Source organism: Ailuropoda melanoleuca, chromosome 11, assembly GCF_002007445.2.
Source record: "Ailuropoda melanoleuca isolate Jingjing chromosome 11, ASM200744v2, whole genome shotgun sequence".
Classification (NCBI taxonomy): Eukaryota; Metazoa; Chordata; class Mammalia; order Carnivora; family Ursidae; genus Ailuropoda; species Ailuropoda melanoleuca.
Genome location: NC_048228.1, coordinates 11,930,066 through 11,942,087, shown reverse-complemented (window position 1 = coordinate 11,942,087; position 12,022 = coordinate 11,930,066). Strand labels below are relative to the sequence as shown.

The window sequence follows — 12,022 nt, the reverse complement described above, 5'->3', positions numbered from 1 at the left end:
ATGAAGGCCCACCTGCCTGGCCTGCCCTACCCGGTCCTGCTCCTGCCGGCTCTGAGAGTCTCTCTTCTGCCGTTCCATCTCCAGGGAGATGGCGGCCAGGCTGTGCTGTGTGCCCATCAACTTCTCTGACAGTGCCGTCTTCTCCGACTCCTTCAGGGACAGGGCCTGGGCAGAGGCAGGGAGCAAACGGCCTTGGGGGCTTGCTTGGTCATGGGGGCATGCTTGGCCCTTCCCCGCACCCTGCCCTGGGAAATGTGCCCACTAGGGGATTGCCACCTTGTCTGGGTCACCGCAGGCGGACCCAGGGCAGCGGTGCAGACTCACCCCCTCTGTAGCCCCAGAAAAGGGCACAACAGCTGTAGCAATAAGTCTGGACACGGACACAACTCAGAAACCTCACTAACTTGCCACAACAGTTCTTGCCCTTCGCTATTCCCCTTTTACAGTTGAGGAAACAGACCCAAGAGGTAGTGACTTGCTCGGGGGACGTGGCTCGCGAGGAGGCGGACGCAGCCCAGCCTGACTCCATGCCACCGTGAGAAAGTCAGGCGCTCGTTCTCTTGAGGAACGTCTGCTGATACATGCAGGCCTCACGGGGACTGCTCGGAAGGCAGCCCTGGGGGCACCCTGGCCAGCCCGCAGTGGCAGACGGGATGGCAGACCGTGGGCCCGCTTTCCTGGACCCAACGCTCACGGTGTCTCGAATGCGAGGCATGGCTCGCTGGACATGGGTCTCAGCGACGCTTCCCACGTGCCCCTTGAGCTCCCCCATCCTGCAGGCGAGGACACCGAGACCCAGAGAGGGACTCCTAGCTCCTAGCTGCCGGGTGGCTGAACAGGGGCCCCTCAGGCAGCAGCGGAGGCCACACCAGGGCTCACACACCTGCTGCTTCTCGCTCTCGGCCAGGAGAAGGCCCTCATCCCGCTCCTGCTGCAGCGCGGCGATCTCTTCACTCAGCTCTTCCTTCTCGGCCTCCAGCCGCGCCAGCAGCTCCTCCCGCTCCCGCTGCAGCTGACTCTGCAGCTGGGCCCGCTCGGCCTCCAGCTCCCGCCAGGCCGCCTCCTGTGGGCCAGGCCCGGGCACGTGTGACCCACGAGGCTGGGCCCAGGCAGCCCCTCACCAGTCTCAGGGCAGCAAGAGCCGCTTGTAAGCCCAAACCCTGAGGGGCAGGGCCGGCGACCAGGTAACTACAAGGTGGGGTGAGTGATCAGGGCTGTGCTGGGGACACGCCGGGCTGTGCAAGCCCCAGGGAGTGGCAGCAGCCTGGCCTGGGGGTCAGAGAACGTTTCCCGAAGGAGAGAGGGCAGCAGTCAGCCAATCAAGAGAGAAAAGAAACAGAACCCCAGGCCCAGAGTCCAGCCCCAGAGAAGGCCTGGAGGATAGAAGGAACCAGATACACTATATTTAAGGTCCCTAGAGCTTGGACTATGAGGGGACGTGGTGAGCAAAGGAACCACAGTCACAGGCAGCAGCCAGACCAGACCAGGCCCTGTGGGCTGTAGGGAGGGGTGGGCCGATTCTGAGAACAGCTGGAGCAAGAGAGAGCCTCAAGTCAGGGTGACACAGAACAATAAGAATTTGGGATTTGTTCAAGGAGTTGTTCGAAGTTATAGAAGAAGGATAGGGATTGGGGCTCAGGTAGAGAGGAGCTGGATGGGCTGTGAGGGACGAAGGGGGCCTGGGGGCGGCACAGCCGCTAGACAGAAGAGTACAGATTCGGTGACCTTAAGAGGCCAAGTGAGAAGGTGCAGGAGGAGTTAGAGAGGACACAGGAGTTTGGCTCCCTGGGGACTGGGTGGGTAGGTAGAACCCATAGGGAAAGAAAGGCCCCCTCGGGGTCCCAGGCAGGTACCTGGCCCCAGCCCTAGGCCCTAGCAACTTTGTGAAAAGTACACACAAGTGCTCCTTCTTCGAATGCTTTGCTGCCACCTGCTGGAGAAGCGAGATACTATCTGCCCAAACCCAAGAAGACTATACGGGGCCCTGGCGCCCCACTGGTCAGAAAGGGCAGCCCGAACCTCTGTCAGAGGCAGCCCTGTCTGACATGGGTGACTCAGGTCCCCTGCCCCGAGGCCTGCTCCAGACCGTATCTCAGTGCCATCATAACAGTGGAGCACTTAGGAAGAGCCAGTCGTTATGCTAAACCCTTTATCTGGATTATCTCCCCTCATCCTCACGATACTCCACGTCCCCATTGTTACAGACGGGAAATGAAGGCACTCTAGGTAACCTAACCAGGATGTGGCCAAGATCAGGTCCAAACCCAGGCAATGAAATTCTAGAACCAGTGTTCTTAAATAGCTCTATTCTGTCTTCTAGGAACCAGGCCCTATGCCTTTTTATGTGCTCAGGTTCCAGAGTGGTCTTTCCTATGCAGATAGCACTTCTCAGTGAATGAAGATGCTTTCCTACTATAAGTCAGGTCAGCATTTCCCAAATGTGGCTGTGGATCCCCTGCATCCGGATCGCTGGGGCTGAACCAGCTTTGGGGCCTGGGAAACTGTATGACCGATAAGGCATAGCCAGTGGATTCTCTCAGCTGCCCTTAGGGTCCCTGGAACACAGATGAAGTTCCATTTCACAGATTTGGAGACTGAGGCAGAGTGAGAAGGATGAGTTCTCTGAAGTCACAGAGGAGACACTGGTTCAGATCCCTGCCTGCCCCAACCAGCTGCCCGAACCTTCTCTCGCTGGAGTCGTTCCAAGTCCTCCTCGTGGGCTGCCCGCTGCTCCCGCAGAGAGGCCTGGGCCTCCCGCTCAGCCTGCACCAGCTTCTGGGCCATCAGCTCCTTGTCCAGAGCTGCCTTCTCCTCTAAAGTTGTCATCTGTTGCCGTAGGCCTGCCAGCTCCCCTGCACAGGAGGGATGGGAGGAGGGGACAGGATTGGGACTCAAACCAGATGAGCCGTGCGGGCAAAATTCCAGAGGGGAGAGGGCCCCCCTGGGATCTAGGCTGTGTTCCCTTGGAGAAGCTTCTTGCCCTCCTGGGGCCTGTTTCCCCATCTGCCACGTGATTCCATTGGCCCTGTCCCCCTCCCTATCTAGCTGGAATGGCATCAAAGGAATGAAATGACATGAGGAAGCAAAAATATAACCGCCCCCATTAGGGATTGAGTGCTTACAAGGGGTCAGACCGTTGGCTGAGCACGTGGGAGACCTACTCTCACTGCAGGTTCATGATAACACAAAGGTAGCTTATCTTGTGCCCAATCTACAGAGGAGGAAATGGAGGCTCAGAGGAGACAGGTAATTCCACAAAGCTGCATAGCTTTCCGTAAGGCGTCTCCTCCAATGACTGATTGCCATAAACATGCCTGGTGGGCTGTCAGCACTAATGGACGTGACCATGGGGAAGCTACACCCCACATGGACCAATCTAGAAGCCATCTCCTGGGTCGGAAGCCCTCCAGAGACTCTGCCGGCATTTCTCTTTCTCGGTCTGTCTGGCTCAGGTAGAGGTGGACGGGAAAGTTAATTTTCACGGCCCAAGTGGATGCCTAATCCACGCTTGTTGAGCAAGAGAAACCCCTGAGTTCAGACACTGGGCAGGGAACGTGGAGGGAAGCAGGGCTGGGAGTGTGGGGCTGAGAGAGTCCACGGCTTTGCACAGAACTCCGACCTCTCTAAGCGCCCTGGTGACGAGAAACAGCCACCGCTGGCCAAGCCAGGCACTGTGCCAAGGTCTTCACATGCTTTTCTCACCTCATCCTGGCAACAGCCTTAGAAGGAGAGTGCTATCACCTCTCACTGTCAGATGAGGAACCTGTGGCCCAGAGAGGGAAGGGGCTTGCCCGAAAAAGCTCAGATCTAAGTGGCAGCAGCAGGATTGGAACTCAGGTCAGCCAGACTCCAAAGCCAGTGCTCCCAACTTCCGGAGACCCCAGGACTCGACAGGTTACGGCCTGAGCTGGAACCTGGAGTTCCCCATCCCCAACCCACGTGTCCCCATACCAGTCAGGGCTTCCTTGGCCAGCAGAAGGGTCTGCCCGTCGGCTTCCAGCTGCTCTCGGCGGGCCTCGAGCTGCGCCAGCTGCCGCTGCACCTCAAACAGGCTGCTCTCCAGGGCTTCCTTCTCCAGGCTGCAGCATACGCGATCCCTGAGGCCTTGGGACTCAGCCTCCGGGGCCCCAGGAAACTGTGACTCCCAGGGCCAGGTGCCAGCCTACCTGCTCAGCCAGGCCCACGCTCCCTGGGGAATCCAGGGCCCGAGCTAGGGCATGCTGGCAAGCCTGGCTCCTAAATAACTGTCCCTGTGGGCCAGTGCCAGGGTGTGGCTGGTCACAGTGTGGCCCCGGGCAGAACCCCCCAGGGTGGGCTGGGCAGAGCCCAAGGGCCTTACCGTAAGCGAGTGGCCTCCTCTGAGAGGGTCCGGCCTTCTCGCTCAGCTGCCGCCAGCTGCACCGCCAGGCCGGCCCGCTCCTTGGCCAGCGCCTCCTTCTCCCGGGCTGCCCGCTCGAGCGCCTCCACCTGCCGCTGCATCTCCCTCCGTGCCTGTTCCAGCTCCTGTTCCCGCCCGCTCAGCTGCCGGGAGAGCTGGCCCCCGCCCGGGCCCTGTGAGCTCCACTCCCCGAATCTCCCAGCTGCTCACCAAGCAGCACCCCAACCCTGAGCCCAACCCAGCCCTGGCCGGGCTGGTGGGAGACCTGGGTTCAAGCTTAGGCCCTGCCCTGATGTGCTCTGTGTGCTTGGGACAAATCACAGCCTTCTCTGGACCTGCGACGTACATGCATACAAAAATATATAAGCGTCCTCACGCAGTCTGGGGAGTAACTTTCTGGAGGAGCTGAACATACCAAACAGACTCGGAGTGGAGACCTGGAGCCCTGCTCCCTGTGCCCCATGGCCCATCCCCTAAGCCCCTTCCCAGGAACCTGGGCCCTCTAGCACAGACACTGAAAAAGGTCCCTGGATGCCTAAAGCCCTACGGTGCCTTCCAGCTATGTTCTAAAAAGTCTAAGATTCCATTTCCAAAAATTCTCCATCTGGTATCATATCATGATTTTTTACTGAGTGGTGATTCCTCCATCTACCAAGTGCTTACAAGGGTGTACTCTTCAGAACCATCCTTTGTGATAAGAACTATTAGCCCCATGTTACAGAGTGGGCAACTGAGGCATCGGGAGGTTGGGTAGCTTGCCCAAGGCTCCCAGCTAGCAAAGGGAGGGCTGGATTTAAACCCACAATCAGGACAGGATGCAGGGGGCTGGGAGCCTGAAAGCCCCTCCCACCTGCTCCCACCCCCACCCCCACAGACACCCACCTGGGCCAGCTGTTCCTGCAGCCGGCAGCGCTCCTGGCGCAGCGTGGGAAGCTGGAACTCCAGGGCCTCCCGGGCCTGCTCTGCCACGCGCAGGGAGCCCTCCAGGCCCTGCTGTTCCACCTCCTGCTCCAGCCGCAGCTGCTCCAGCCGCTCCCGCTCCTCCCGCGCCAAGGAGGCCTCCTGCTCCACCTGCCGCTGGCGGCCCAGCAGGGCTGCCTTCTCCTCTTCTAGCTGGGGCAGCCAAATGGAAGCGAAGGAGCAGGTCGGCTCAGCCCCCCCAACTGCAGAAGGGGGTCCCACCCAGGACCAAGGATGCCCCCTCCTCTCCACCCACCCACCCACCATAGCCGGCCCAGGGGAGGCCCCCTGGGGGTAAGGGGCGGTCCCTTGGGCATGTGGACACTGAGGAGGGGGCAGTGGAGAGGAGGGCCCATGGAGCTTCTTTCTCAGACATGAGAGACGATACAGACGAAGTCAGAACAGAACAGAGACAGAAAGAGGGGCAGCGACCACGACAGGCGCAGGGCCAGAGGCGTACGCGGAGATATGCACCAAGGCAGGGGGTGAGGGGCGAGGCAGGGGGGGCCCGCTGGCACCCAGCATACCTGGGCGACAAGGCGGTTCAGACCCAGCTTGTCCTGCGCGAGGCTCTCGTTGAGGGCGCTCAGCTTGGACAAGGAGTCGCGCAGAGAGGCTTCCTCCACTCTCAGCTTGGTCACCGAGAGCTCGAGATCCGCACGGCCGGCCTCTGCCTGCGGGGCCAGGGTGTCCAGGGACAGTCAGAGGGCAGAGATGGAAAAAGAGGAGAGCCGGAGAGAGGCAGGAAAAGACGCGCAGAGACGCGGGATGGGAGAAGGTGGAGAGATGGAGGCAGGAGCATGGGGAGAAACGAGAGGCAGAGAGACGGGCCCTTCCGAGATGGTGGGGTGGGGGGCANGGGCCCTTCCGAGATGGTGGGGTGGGGGGCAGGGAGACAATATGTGAGACCGAAAACCACCAGTGGAAGGCCTGCTGCCTTCGAAGCTACTCAAAAGAAGCCACACACGGCAGAGCTGTGCGGGAGCAGGCGAACCCCAGCTCATGCAGGGCAACGCCAGGGTCAGAGGGTCCCAAAGAGTGGGGTCTGGGGGGGCACTGCTCAGGACCCAGACTACAGGGGTGGGGCAGGTACCCGCCAAGGACGGTGCCCCCAGCTCTCACAGTCCCCAGGACCTGCGTCCAAAGATGGGACGGGATGACCTGAACGACAGGCACTGCCCCAGGAGCATCCAGAAAGGCAAGGACAGGACCACTAATAGAGGTCAGTTCACTATGGCTGGGGTCAGAGGTCAGCCTGTGGTCCGGGCGGAAGGGATCAGCCCGTACACCGGGTCAGAGGTGAACCTGATGCAGGGGTCAGTCTGTGGCCAGAGTGAGAAGGCCTGGGGCCTGGGGCAGAGGCAGGATTGGGGCCGTGCAGCATCCGGGCTCCCACCTTGGTCAGCGCCTCGGCCACCTCGGCCTTCTCAGCCTGCAGCATGTCCCGCTGCAGCGTGGCACAGCTCAGCGCCTCCCTCACGTCCACCAGCTCCTTGGCCAGCCCCGAGCGCTTTGCTTCCAGCTGCTCTAGCTGCCTGTGGCTGTGGGACAGAGGGTACGGGCCAGGCCTGAGACAGGAGCCCTGGAGGCCAGAGCCTCACTACCAAGAACAGCCAAGCCCTCTGCTTTGGGCTCTGTGACTCTGGGCCTCCATTTTCACAACTGCAAAATGGGGTAACAGCTGCCTCATGAAGTTGTTATAAGGATACAGGACCTACTGACCACGGAGTGCTTAAAACAGCGCCTGACGTACCTCCCCAAAGCTGCGGAGACATGAATAATACCCACTACCACAACGTACTAAACACCACCACCACTTATGCCTCAGAAGAGAAAGCAGGGCAGGGGGTAAGAGGTTAACTCTGAAGGCAGAATGCCTGGGTTCGAATCCTGGCTCTTCCACTAACTAGCTGTGTGGCCTTGGTCAAATTACATGACCCTCCCATGCCTCAGTTTCACCATCCCCAAAATGGGGACAGTGACGGGTCCTCTATCACGGCGGTACCATGAAGGCTGAACAAGAGAATGTCAGTGCTTAAAATGGAGTCCNAATTACATGACCCTCCCATGCCTCAGTTTCACCATCCCCAAAATGGGGACAGTGACGGGTCCTCTATCACGGAGGTACCATGAAGGCTGAACAAGAGAATGTCAGTGCTTAAAATGGAGTCCGGCACTCGGTAATACNCTCTGCTATGAGCCTGCTTCTTCCTCTCCCACTCCCCCTGCTTGTGTTCCCTCTCTCTCTGGCTGTCTCTATCTCTGTCAAATAAATAAATAAAATCTTTAAAAAAAAAAAAATGGAGTCCGGCACTCGGTAATACTATTATTAATACTATTGGTGTAACTTTCCATTTAAAAAATAATACGAATATTACTACTGTCATTTTAATCCACGCCTCCCTCACAGCAGTCTTCTGATCCCAGGGAAGTGACTCGACCTCCCCGAGCCTGTTTCCTGAAATGGGGCTGCTTGGAAGACCCTACATCAGAGGCCGTGAAGATTCCTCGAGATGGTCGGAGGCGTGGGTCCTCCGTGGCCCCCAGGGATACCGTCGGGAGCCCCAAGGGCCATTTGGCGGCCTTGGCAGGGAGACCAGAAGTTACTCGCCTGCGCTCCAGCTCCCTGCGAGTCCGCGCGCGGTCCTGCGCCGTGTCCTCCCGCTCCTCCTCGAGCCGGTCCCGCTGGCGCCGCAGCTCCCCCTGAGCCGTCTGCAGCTTCTCGCACTCCTGCCGCAGCTCCTCGGCCAGCTGCTGGGCCGCCTGCAGGCTGGAGGCCAGGCCATCCTTCTCCCTGCAGGACGAGACGAGGGGGCGCTGAAAGGGATGCTGGGGCTGCCCCCGCCGGGGAAGAAAGCCATGCTGCTGTCCTAGCATGAGCCACATCCTCCGACCTCGAAGGCACTTGCCTCCAGGAAGCCTTCCCTGTCCCCATCCGCGGGTGACTCACTTCATCCACATCTCCTCGGAGCCAACTCTTCCCAGGGGAGGACACCCAGCTTTCCTTCTCCCCCAACCCACCCACTCGGAGGCCCAGTGGGATGGATGGAGGTACTGGCATTATTCCCAAGCACTCCACCTCTCCAGATTGGAGAGGCCAGGCTAGGCTCCAGGACAGTCGCAGACAATTTTGCTGCCAGCTCTGCTAGTCCATATGACCAGGAAATGCCCCTAGAGCACCCGAGCCCCTCAATTCTGGAAGATAGAGCTGGGTGTGCCCAGATGCCACACTTCCTGCTGCACAGGCCAGCAGCACGTGGTAGCCAGCAGGGAAGGGAGGGGGCAGCAACTGGGAACTCTGGAGATTTTCAGAGTGCTGCCTTCTCTCCCAGTTCCAGCAGTCACAGCAAAGGAGGAGGGGGGGAGGCATGTGTGTCTGTCACTCCCCCTCTTCCGAGCCAGATGGGGTTTTTAGCTCAAGCTGAGGGCTGATCGCTGGCTGCGCCTCCACGGCCCCAACTCCACCCTCGAAGCGGCAGCCCGAATGTGTACTAGGTTCTAAGGCCGGCGGTAGGGGGGAGAAACCACACAACACGACGTTAAAATAGCACCGTGCAAAATGAGGCATTCGCTGTGTACGCAGCTACATAAAAGCCCTCTCCCGAGGTACAGGAAGCTCTGGTTTTGCTGTCAGAGGACCTGAATTCCAATTTTACCCCCAGCCACACTGCTGTGTCAGCCTGGCCAAGTCTCGCAAGGTCGGGACAGTCACAGCTCCGAACTGCGTGAGTTTCACGGGAAGACTCACTGAGATAATACACGTAAAGCGCCTGGCACTGAGCCTGGCACATGGTAGGTGTACGAGAAGCGTCTTCTGCCTCACTGCCAGGAACGCGACGGGACGCAGAACCAGCACATTAACCGGGATTAGGCTGTGACAAGGTCCCGCCTTTTTTTAAGATTTTTTTTTTTTTAAGATTTTATTTATTTATTTGACAGAGATAGAGACAGCCAGCGAGAGAGGGAACACAAGCAGGGGGAGTGGGAGAGGAAGAAGCAGGCTCCCAGCGGAGGAGCCTGATGTGGGGCTCGATCCCATAACGCCGGGATCACGCCCTGAGCCGAAGGCAGACGCTTAACCGCGGTGCCACCCAGGCGCCCCAAGGTCCCACCTTTTTATTTCCCCTTTCATTTTTCAAACTTTTTATTCTATAGTTACAGCAACAACAAAACAACAAAAATAATCAGGAGCTGAGAGTAGGTAACTTCTTAGCACTGCCAACGGAACTCTGAGACAGAGATGTTCTACAGCCATTTGTGGCTAACGAGCACTTAAAATGTGGTGAGGACAACTGAAGCACTGAACTCTTACTTTTTAAAATAATTAATTTAAAGATTTTATTTATTTATTTATTTATTTATGAGAGAGAGAGAGAGAGCATGAGCAGGGGGAGGGGCAGAGGGAGCAGCAGACTCCCCACAAAGCAGGGAGCCTGACCCGGAGCTTGATCCCAGGACCCCAGGATCATAACCTGAGCCAAAGGCAGACGCTTCACGGACTGAGCTACCCAGGCACCCCAATAATGCTCAATTAATTTAAATCTTAACAGACATACATGGCCAGTGATGACCATGTTAGTGCAATCTACACGCCTACAGGCTCGGGATGGCATTAGATCCAGGCCCCACCTCTGACCCCTCAGGCACCTGCTCAGAAGGTCGACGGTGCTCCGCAGACGCTGGGCCTCGCGCTGGGCATCCTCGTGAGCCTGGGTGACCCCGCTGGTCTTGTCCCGAAGACGCTGCAGCTGTTCCTCCAGGCCACGGCGCTCAGCCTCGCTGTCACTGAGCTGCTTCCGCAGGGCGCCCAGGAGGTCCTGGCTGGCCTCATAGCGCCCACGCATGTCCTGTGGCATGGGAACCACTGAGTCTGGGGGAGCCCTAGGAAGCTCCCGGAGCGCCCCCTACTCTCTGCTCATTCCAGATCTGTTCACCAGCCTACCCTGCAGCCTAGGCCCGGGTCAGGAGAAGGGGACTAAGCCCCCCAGACTAGGTTTCCTCTCCCGTTCCCTGTGCCCCTACCGCCCTTCTGAGCTCTCTGCCAGGGCTCGGAGCCTCCATTTCCTTGGCCACTCCGACCTAAGCCCCAGACAAACCACCACGCACACTCCAGCCTCTCGTGGATTCTGACTACCCCAGGGCTCCCAGGCTCCTCCCCTTTGCATCCGGGTTCTGACTCTTCCCCCGACTCCTCGCTGCCCCTAGTTCCCCAGCTCCTCTCATCCTAGATTGATTTCTCCCCCAGGGCCTTTTCCCGGGGTCCTGGCTCTGTCTGTCCCGCAATCTATACCAGGACTCTAGCTCTGCCCCAGGCTCCGCCGCCCGCTGCCCAAGCACCTCCCACTCGGGGCTCAGATCGGCCTCCTTGCTCTCAGCCACTTCCATGGGTCCTGCCTGACTCAGTGGCTCTTTTCTCAGGGTTCTGGCTCCACTCCCAAACGCTCAGGCCCGGGCTCCTCCCCTGGAACCCTGGCTCCACCCCCAGGACACTGACTCCGCCCCGAGTGGCCCAAAGCGGGTCCTGGGATTCTGGCGCCGCCCTGCAGGGCGCTGGGGCCCCTCCTACCTGCACCTGCAGCTGGCGCTTGTGCAGGGCCGAGTGGATCAGGGCGAGCGTGGAGGAGTCGGAGCAGGCGGGCGATGGGCCTCGGCGCGGGGATCGGCCGCGGCCGGGCGAGGAGCGCCGCGGCGGGGAGGGGGTCCGGGGGCCTGAGAGCCCCCCGCAGGCTGCCGTCCGATGCGTCCGCCATGCGCTCGGAGCCGCTCAGCTGGACACCGCTCTCCATGTCCGACAGGACGGCCTGAGGTGGGGTGGGGGTAGGCCACTGAGAAGGGGGCCGCGGGCTAGCCGGGCCAAGAAGCCCAGGCGAGGCAGTGGGGTCGCGGGGGCCACGTGTCCGGGTTCCTCACACACTCCGCAGCACATTCTAAGCTCCCTTCCTACAGGTCTTCCCGATTCTACCCCCGGAGGCTCACACCCCGCAGCAGGCCGGTGAAGTCTCCCATGTATTACCACGACATGATCGGGCGGCTCTCACAGACGGGCCTGGAATGGGCAGTGCCTCCCCTCTTGGACTGGGGCTCCCCTCAGGGTGGAGGCCAGGCTCAGCTAGCAGGGGTGTCCAACAGCAGCAGCCAGGGTCCCCACGGCCCCCAACCACTTGCAGTTTAACTCAAACCCACCAGAGGGGTGGTGCTCCCAGCCTGCCTGGCCCTGCCCCGCTCGGCGCTCCCTCCCACCTCACACCTGTGCCAGGTCCCTCAGGGTCTGCTGCAGCCCCTCTCCGTCTTCTGTCTCCAGGGCCACCTGCTCCTGGAGCCGCAGGGATTCCTGGAGTGATAGTGGGGAGACAAAGAAACAGTGGTCACGGTCTCTGCTCTAGCCTGAAACTCCACGGGCATCTCCCTCCCTGGAGGCCCTGCCCATCAGGTGGCCTCTAAAGTCATGCCCATAGGCCTGCCACTTGGTAGACCCCATAACAGCCCCAGTGCCCTCACCAAACAGACCAGGTCACTATATAGGTCACACACACTGTTGGAGGAAAGCTGGACACAGAACCCAGGCCAGGGCCCACACAGAAGGATGCCAACCCAGGGATCACCCTTGAAGGGTGTCCCTCTCCGGGGAAGGCAGCTAAGCTCCAAGAGAAGGAGCCCTGGGCTGGCAGCACACAGGCATCTGTT

At 59.8% G+C, this 12,022-nt stretch overlaps 1 protein-coding gene across 1 annotated transcript in view; it reads right to left on the bottom strand.

Annotated features, from left to right (window-relative positions):
- The window catches only part of LOC100470624 (rootletin), a 53,206-nt gene that overhangs the window by 28,145 nt on the left and 13,039 nt on the right, over window positions 1-12,022 (bottom strand). The window contains 8 exon segments of the mRNA XM_034671258.1: window positions 5,261-5,491; window positions 5,866-6,012; window positions 6,735-6,879; window positions 7,950-8,132; window positions 9,986-10,185; window positions 10,905-11,057; window positions 11,059-11,139; window positions 11,586-11,669. Of these exon segments, the coding sequence (XP_034527149.1) occupies window positions 5,261-5,491; window positions 5,866-6,012; window positions 6,735-6,879; window positions 7,950-8,132; window positions 9,986-10,185; window positions 10,905-11,057; window positions 11,059-11,139; window positions 11,586-11,669 (1,224 nt within the window).